This window comes from Echinops telfairi, unplaced genomic scaffold, assembly GCF_000313985.2.
Source record: "Echinops telfairi isolate 266 unplaced genomic scaffold, ASM31398v2 ScPeMD7_7459;HRSCAF=8497, whole genome shotgun sequence".
Lineage (NCBI taxonomy): Eukaryota > Metazoa > Chordata > Mammalia > Afrosoricida > Tenrecidae > Echinops > Echinops telfairi.
This window is the reverse complement of record NW_022111359.1, coordinates 5,632,282-5,640,579: the sequence shown is the minus strand read 5'-3', so window position 1 is coordinate 5,640,579 and position 8,298 is coordinate 5,632,282. Positions and strand designations below refer to the sequence as shown.

At 59.5% G+C, this 8,298-nt stretch overlaps 1 protein-coding gene across 1 annotated transcript in view; it reads left to right on the top strand.

Annotated features, from left to right (window-relative positions):
- The window catches only part of PTPRS (protein tyrosine phosphatase receptor type S), a 124,314-nt gene extending 120,452 nt beyond the window's left edge, over positions 1-3,862 (top strand). Inside the window, exons 33-34 of the mRNA XM_045300060.1 lie at positions 1,974-2,030; positions 3,776-3,862. Of these exons, the coding sequence (XP_045155995.1) occupies positions 1,974-2,030; positions 3,776-3,862 (144 nt within the window). The remainder of the gene's footprint in view (positions 1-1,973; positions 2,031-3,775) is intronic.
- The last annotated feature ends 4,436 nt before the right edge of the window (positions 3,863-8,298 follow it).

The window sequence follows — 8,298 nt, the reverse complement described above, 5'->3', positions numbered from 1 at the left end:
ATGACAGTCCTATACTGTGGTGTGTGATTAATATCTCAGTTATGGGTGTGTGTGTGTGGGGGGGTTTAATACAGATTAAAATCTTTCTAAAGAAAATGACTATTGAAATCCAACCACACCCGGCCCCGAGTTTCTTGCTGTTAGTCTGGGTTGACTAGAGAAACAAATCCAGAGACACTCATGTGTGTGTGTAAGAAAGAGCTTTATATACAAGCTCCATTGTGTATTGAGAAAACATCCCAGACCAGTCCAGATCAAGTCCGTTAGCCCGATATTAGCCCATCTGTCCAATACCAGTCTATAAATTCCTCTTCGGACTCACGAAGCACATGCAATGACATTGGATGCAGGAAGATCACAGGCCAGTGGGTGAAAAGTCTTGTGGATTTAGTGGCAGTGGAAGCATCTCAGTGCTGGTGTGGGTCCCCACGTGGCTCCTCCGCTCCAGGGCTCTAACGTAGTTCCATGTGTCCTATCAGCAGGAAGACCAGCAAAGAGAGCTTGTTCCGCCTCCAGGGAGGAAGACAGGAGTTCCCAGAACCCTCAGGAGAAGGCCATGCCCACATAGAGGTCCCATTGGCTGTGGCCTGATTGACAGGCTAGACTCCACCCCTTCACAAGTTGACAGGAGATGATGTCATTGGCACAATTGCCCGGCCCCCAGTTGGCTGTGCTGCTTTGGACACGGAACCAGACGGGCACGACCCCACACCGCGGAGCAGAGCCCTGTACTCCCGGGTTTCCCAGACCTTCCTCCTGAGGTGCGGCGTCTGGAGGGGTTCGAACTAGCAATCTTCCAGCTGCTCGTTCAGCCGGGATCTCTGGGCCTGGGCTCTGTTAGGGGTCGTGTGAAAATTCCCATTGGGATGCCAGGTGAAAGAGCCCCCTCTTTGCAACCACTCAAGAGGCTCTTGCCCCCAACGCCCAGCTCACTGCCACCGCGTGGACACAGGCTCACGGTGCCCCCACCGGCCTGGGTGGGGCTGCCTGTTTTGCAAACCTGCATCTCATTCTTGCTGTTGCCGCCAGGGGCCGTCGACGCACAGGGACACAGCCCAAGGAGACCCTCACGGCCAGGTCCTGCACCCGTCAGCACTGCCCCTGTGCCCGAGCCCACTGTTGCCCACCGTGCCCGTCCGTCTCCTTGAGGGTCTTCCTCTTTCTGTGAGAAGAAAGTCCTGTGTTTCTCTTGAGGAGCGGCTGGCGGTTTTGAACTGTGGACCCTTACATGAGCCGTCCCTGTGTAAGAACAATGCCCTGGGGATGGTGTGTGTGTGTGTGTCCACACTTTGAAGCGGAAAGCACAGTGGACAAGACAAAAGCTGACCGCGAGAAGGCCAAGGGGAATGTGTGAACCGTGACATTTAGGGAAAAATCACCTATAACAACGGCAACAATGACAATACTAATGGAGGTGGCCGCCCTGCCCTTTTCTAGAAGAGCCAGTGGGTGCTGACTCCGGCCGCCCCAGGCCCCAGCATGACCACACTTGCCCGTGGCCCCAAGGGCAGCCCCCACCCTCCTCATGCCCCCAGGAACAGGGTCAGGAACTGCCGGACACTCCTCAAACACCTCCTACCTCCACCAACCTCCACGGTCTCAGATGGCCCGAAGAGATGATTAGTTTTCAGTATGATTTGATTCAATTAATTAGTTCCCACATACCAGCCTATCCAGGCGAGCAAAGGCAAACAGATAATCCCTGCCCGGGCCGGCTTCATCTTTTAAAGGCAATTAACTCTTAGTTATTAGCTTTTAATTAGGGAGTAATAATGGCCTCATTAATACGCGTTATTATACTTGTCACTAGGCAGCTGTTGGGAACAGATTCAGTTATCAGATGGTGGCAGCCGTGATGGCTGCCGTCCTTATTCCGGCTGAGACTGGGGTTCGAGGGGCTGCCCTCCACCCCGAGGCACTCTATGGGTTGGGAGCCCGGACCTGGGCGGACGCTCACCTGCTCTCCCTCACAGCGCTGTCCCGGCCCCCTGGTGCCCTCAGACAAGACCAGCAAGCCCAACATCATCCCTGTCGGCTCCATCAGCTCTGCCTGTTGTCTCTGGCCCTCCTCTTCTGAGTTACAGAAAACCGGATGGACACACCACACACACACACACACACACACACACACACACACACACACACATACTAAGGATGACAAGGAGACCCTGATCTGGCCATTCCAGCTGCAAGATCTCTGAGATAATCAACCCCTGTCCACAAAATCTACCCGAGACAGCTGTTATGTGACCCATGACACACGAGATACATGGGTGCAGATGCATAGGAGATACATGTGTGCAGATACACACGAGCTACATGTGTGCATAGAAGCATATAAGTGTGCATAGATGCATGATATGTGTGCAGATACATGCGGCATACATGTGTGCAGATACATATGACATGCATGTGTGCAAAGACACATAGGAGATACATGTGTGCAGATACATATGAGATGCATGTGTGCACAGATGCATATGAGGTACATGTGTGCACAGATGCATGAGATACATGTGTGCAGATACATAGGAGGTACATGTGCGCATATATGCATACGAGCATGTGTACATAGATACAAACGAGGTACGTGTGCGTGTAGATGCATGTTGCTTCTGCAGCGCCACGAGACCCAAGAGAGAAGGGGCCTTCGACTCCCATAAACAGTGACCGTCTCAGAAACCCACCGGGCAGTTCTGCCCGGTCCTCGTGGGCCACGGTGAGTCCGCATCGGCTCGAGGGCAGAGAGCTTGTTTTTGTTCTGTTTCCGAGGAAGCCAACAGGAGGGGCGGTGACTGAAGCGCTGGGCTGCTCCCTTCAAGGTCAGCAGTTCTAAGCCTCCAGCCGCTCCCTGGAGGATGAGGCCGGGGGGTGGGGGGGTGGTGCCATCGAGTCAGTTCCCACCCAGAGCGACCCCACCTTGCTCGAGAGAATAACCCCCTGCCGGCCTGCGCCCAGAGCGGTGGCCTCGTGTCCATCACCTCCTCCAGGGGCTCCCTGCCCAGGGCCCAGTCTCTCCTGACAGGTAAGGAAGGAGACATCGCCCCATCCTCGCCAGTAAGGGAGCACTCTGGCCCTGCTTCTTCCAATTCAGATGTTTGTCCTTCTGCTCGGACACCCCCCTCCCCAGCCCGGCGACAGCTGCCCCTGTTCTGAGCCGGCACGGGAGCCACAGGGCATCTGTCAGATCTGGAGCGAAGCAGACCGTTGGCACAGGAGGCTGCTCACCAGGGTGGTGGCATGGGTCTCCCCCAAGGGTGCCTCCAATGAAAGGCCTGGCGGTCTGAGCCAGACACAGTCAGCCCCCGAAACCCCCACCGAACTCAGCCGGCCTCCGAGCCGGGCCCGCCAGCTCCCGGTCACTCAGAGCGGCTGCTCTCAGGCGCAAAGGGGTGGGCCGATTCTGGTGTCCCAGGGATGGAAGGCAGGAGGAGACACAGGCGCGGCTCCTGACCTGGGTGTAGCCCAGGGGAAGGACCTCAGGCTTGGCCAAGGAGGGGGCAGCGAGACAGAGGGAGGCCCTCGTCAAGGCGGGCTGACCCAGTGACCGCAACAACGGGCTCAGACTTAGCGGCGTTTACGAGGATGGGGCAGGACCAGGCGGTGCTGCTGTCCCCTGTGCTCGGGTCGATGGGAGTCAGAACCGGTTCGTCACCAAACACGGCTGCACAGGAAGTGGGCCCTCCCTCCCCCTCCCCCCAGCTCTGGAGGGGGCGACCTAGCTACATGAATTAAAATGTCTCACCCACCCTGCCCCCCGCCATTTTCTGTCTAGGAAGGTGCTCTGGAGACCGTCCCTGTGCACCTGTCTGCCTGTCCGTCGGCCAGCCGGTCAGCCTGGGGGGACCGGCGGGAGCGGTGAGGCTGGGTTTTCAGCTATCAGCCGGCTCACCACGTCCTGGTGGTGCGGTGACTAAAGCCCCCAGCTGCTCACGGGAAGGTCGGTGGTTCAAACCCATCGGCAGCTCCGTGGGAGAACCCTGTGTCCAGAAAGATCACAGCCCTGCAAACCCGATGGGGCAGTTCTGCTCCTGTCTGGACGGTAACTTCAAGTCGCCGGTGAGCATGAAGGCCCGGCTGCCGACTTCCGAACGTGAGACTCGTGGAAAGGACGGATGACAAGTCTCTCCGAGTCCCTCTGTTGTCACCCATCGTGACGAGGAAGGGGCCCGAGGGGCGGGCAGGGCAGTCGGTCGGTCCAGCCTCTGAGCATGAGTAGAGCAGATGGTGCCGAGGGAACCGGGCCGGAGGTCGGCTGAGGTCCTGGGGAGCCAGGGCGGCATTAGGCAGGGCCAGCTCTGGGCCCTGCCTCACCTGCAGCGTGAGGGCACCAGAGCCGGCTCAGCTGCCCACACGTGCCTCCCCCACGGGGCCTCACCACGGGACCCTGACCCCAGCAAAGGCTGCAGAGCTGGGCCACCCCCAGCCCACCTCTCCTGTCAACCTCAAATGTGCTCCATGGGGGGGCTGCCGGCTAAGCAGTGGGTGTGTGGGGACGGTGGGGGCCCTGGCGGGGACCGTTCCCAAATGCTACACTTCACCCCACATATGGGGGCTGGTGTGTCTACAGCTGGGCAGCTGCAGGAGGCGAGGGGGAGGGCTGTCTGGGCCGGGACCCACACGCCGCCCTGGGAGTCCTGGGGGACAACACACCTGTCCCTGCGGTGGCCTCTGGGGCTGGGGGCGGCCATGTGGAAGGTTTGGCCTGGGCCTGCCAGCACACCGGGTCCTGTCACCGTGAGCTAAGCCAACGCGCTAAGCGAATGTGCCCTGGCCGTGAGTGTTGTGGCTGCCCCTGTGACAGGCACCGGGCTGGAGTTCCTGTGCTGGGCAGCTGCTCCGGGCGTGTGTGTGTGTGTGTGTGTGTGTGTGTGTGTGTGTGTGTGTGTGTGTGGTGTGTGTGCAGCCTCTGTGGCGTGTGTAGCATGTGTGCTGCTCCAGGTGTGTGTGTGTGTGTGTGTGGGTGTGTGCAGCCTCTGTGGCATGTGTAGCGTGTGTGCAGCGTGTGTGTCTGTGTAGCTGACCTGAAAGGAAGGGTGGGGAGGAGAGAAGGCAGAGTGGGCAGACAGCCCAGGGCCAGCTGCCGGGCCTTTAGTACGGCCATAAAAGTTGTGAGTTGTGACAGCGGGCTGGAGCAGAACAAACGGACAGACTGTAGAGGTGGACAGGAGCCAGAAGCTGCCGCCCTTTCTGTCCTGACGGGGCGGCCAGTAAGGGGACAGCCTGCCTATGCCCCCGACCCCACATTCCCCTTCTTCACGTCACGGCAGTGGAAAGAGGCCCTCAGCACACAGCCTGCCTTTCCTGCCACCTCCACTCTGAGAAGGCCACGGGGCTGCCCCTCTGCAGCCGAGCCTCCTTCTCTGTGCTTGCCCTGTCCTCTGGGACCTAAATCCAGGCTGTATGGATCACCTTTCATGCCTTCCATCCCAAGAGCCCTGATTACGCGTTGGGCTGCTAACCACAAGGCCAGCAGTTCAAAACCACCAGGTGCTCCCCGGGAGAAAGCCGAGGCTTTCTACTCTGGTAAAGCGTGCCAGTCTTGGAAACCCGCAGGGGCAGGTCTGCCCTGTCCTGTAGGGTCGCTGGGAGTCGGCAGCGAGTTTGGTTTGGGGCACGTCTTCCACCCTGGCCCCAGCCACACTGTTCCCGAGGCCCGTGGAGGCAGGACAGGAGTAAGAGACAGAGAACGAGTGCAGCTGAATGGCGGCGCTGGCCAGTAAGACTGAGAGGACAGCGGGCCGCCAGGAGAACCACCAATCCGTCTTCTAAGAAGAGTGGCCAGAGTGGCCAGAATGTCCTTTCGAGACCACGGTGGTGAGACTTCATCTCTTGCCCTTTGGATGTGTGGTCAGGGGGAGACCAGTCCCTGGAGAAGGACACCGTGCTCGGTAAAGTGGAGGGGCAGCGAGACAGAGGAAGGCCCTCGCCGAGGTGGACGGACGCAGTGGCCGCATCCATGGGTTGTAAAAGCGATGGTGAGGTCGGCGCGGGGCCGCGCGGTGTCTCCTTCTGTGGGTCCCTGGACGGTGCCGTCTGCCGAGTGCTGGAGTGCAGGTGTCTCTGGTTCACTGGGCTCCTGTGGGCGCCAAGGCAGCTCTGGGCAGCAAGGGACTCTGTTTGCCAGGGGACAACTCTTTTGTCAGAGCCTCAGAGAAGGCATGGGAGCGGCCAGCCCACTGGAGCTTCCCAAGTCACCCCGTTAATCTCATTCCCGGTGGAAAGTCGAGCTGAGAGCCAAGAGTGCTCTTGCTGTAACCTTTGAGGAGGCAGGCTGCCAGGCCCTTCTGCTGGAGTGGAGCCTGAGCACACACCTCGCCTACTTGACCTCACGGGCGCTCTGGGACTAGCGATGTTTAAAAACGTTTCCTTCTCTGTGAATGGGCCGGGCAGCAAATATTGTCAGCCTTGGGACTGCCCCATCAGGGCAACTGAACTCTGCTTTGGTTTTGTCTTTCAACTCGGCCTCTGTAACATGAGAGCAGCCCTGGGCAGTGTGGAAGAGAACGGGCATAGCTGCGTGCCAATAAAACTTTATTGACAGACACAAGCAGAGGGCCAGATGTGGCCCCCACGTTGCTGGCTGCCCTCTCTTGCTCTAGGACTCTGGGCTCAACCCGACATACCCACAGCTCAAATCTCTGACACTCACTTTTGCTTGCATGTCACCTTCTTAGGCAGGGGTAGGGGGTGGTCTCCCGACATCCAGTTCTCCTGTTAAACCTTCCTCCCTCTGCCCTGATCCCAATTCTTCTTCACCATGGAGTCTTGGGTGGAGCAAAGGGTTAAGCGCTCAGGCAGGCCGCTTGAACCCACCCAGAGATGCCTCGGAAGAAAAGGCCTGGCGACCTCCTGTGGCAAAGGCACCACCCTGAAAGCCCTGTGGGGCAGCCCTGCTCTGCACCTGCACAGTGGCCAGATTCCACTCCAAGACAACTGGTTTGATTTCATGGCTGTTCCTCCAGCTTCAACACCCGGTGGCTTTTCTGCACCGGGCATGCCAACGAGCCATGGCGGGCTCCACGGTTTTCTTCGCCACCGCTCAGGGCCTGATGCCGAGACCCTGCAGGATGGGACCCTGCTGCCCACTCCCCAGTGCACAGACTCTCAGGCACACACCATCTGCCAGCCTCCATCCAGCCTGGCCTCCCGGTCCCGGCAGTGTCTGATCTGTTGCCAAATTGCTAGTTTCATGACTTTAGGGGAAGTTCTGGAAATGACAGTGTCTAGGGCTGGCCACCTGCAGCTGCCCGGGAGCCAGGGCCGGGGAGCACCATGCAGCATTGTGGAGGGTGCGTGTCTGGCTGGGCGGGCAAGGCTGGTGGCTGTGGCCGGCCCTGAAGGACCACCCAGTTTCTCTGTACGCACGTGGGGACAGCTTGGTTGAAAGTGGCATTTGGCTGAGCATCCGGGTCCCCAAGGTGACCCAACAGTCTGTGAGGAGAGCTGGGGCCATGGCGCCCTCCCTCCTCCGTGCTGGGGAACCACTCTCCCCCCAACCCACCTCCACCAGGGATACGGCTGCCCAGTCTGCAGAGAAGCCCTGCCAAGGCACTCAGATCTGTCCAGAACCACCCCAGGGCCCCACTCCTACCTTGGTCTGCCTCCCATCCTCACCCCCGCAGCTGTCCTGGCTCCGTTAGCCAGGGTCAGATCTGTGTAGCCCCCTCCCCTGAATGCCTGCCCCTGGCCAGCCCTCCCTGCCCTGGGCCTTGACACAGAGGTCCCCTGGATGAACTCACCCTACCCCGCAGCACCTTCTGCTCGGTGCTCAGGTGATAAAGAAACGTCAGGCTAGCCGTCCTCTCTGCCCCTCCACGCACCTAATCTGTCAGCTACTTCCATTAACGCTGTCTCCAAGACGCACCCAAATCTGACCCTGCTCCCATCTCCCACCTGGACCAATGAGGCCCCGCGCTGGTGTTTGGCTCCGCCCTTGCCCCATCTGGTCTCCCCGCAGCGGCCAGAGGGCGCCCCTGAGCACTGGAGTCAGGGTCCCTCCCTCCTCTGCACACAGCCCACCAGGGCTCCCCCTCCCTCCACTAAGCCCTGGTCCTCTGGCCTGCACGCCCTCCCCTCCTCGTCTCTCCCACTAGCTCACTCAGCTCCAGCCACTAGCTCACCAGGCGCAGACCTACCCCAGGGCCTTGGGACGTGCTGTGCCCTCTGCCTGGGGCACCCTCCCCAGATGGACCGGACCAGTGAGGGCCACCCTGCTTCAAACTGCAGAAACACCTTTTCCAGACAGACCTTGCATTGCTCCGGATACCGCAGCCCGCACTTAGCAGTTGCCCCCTG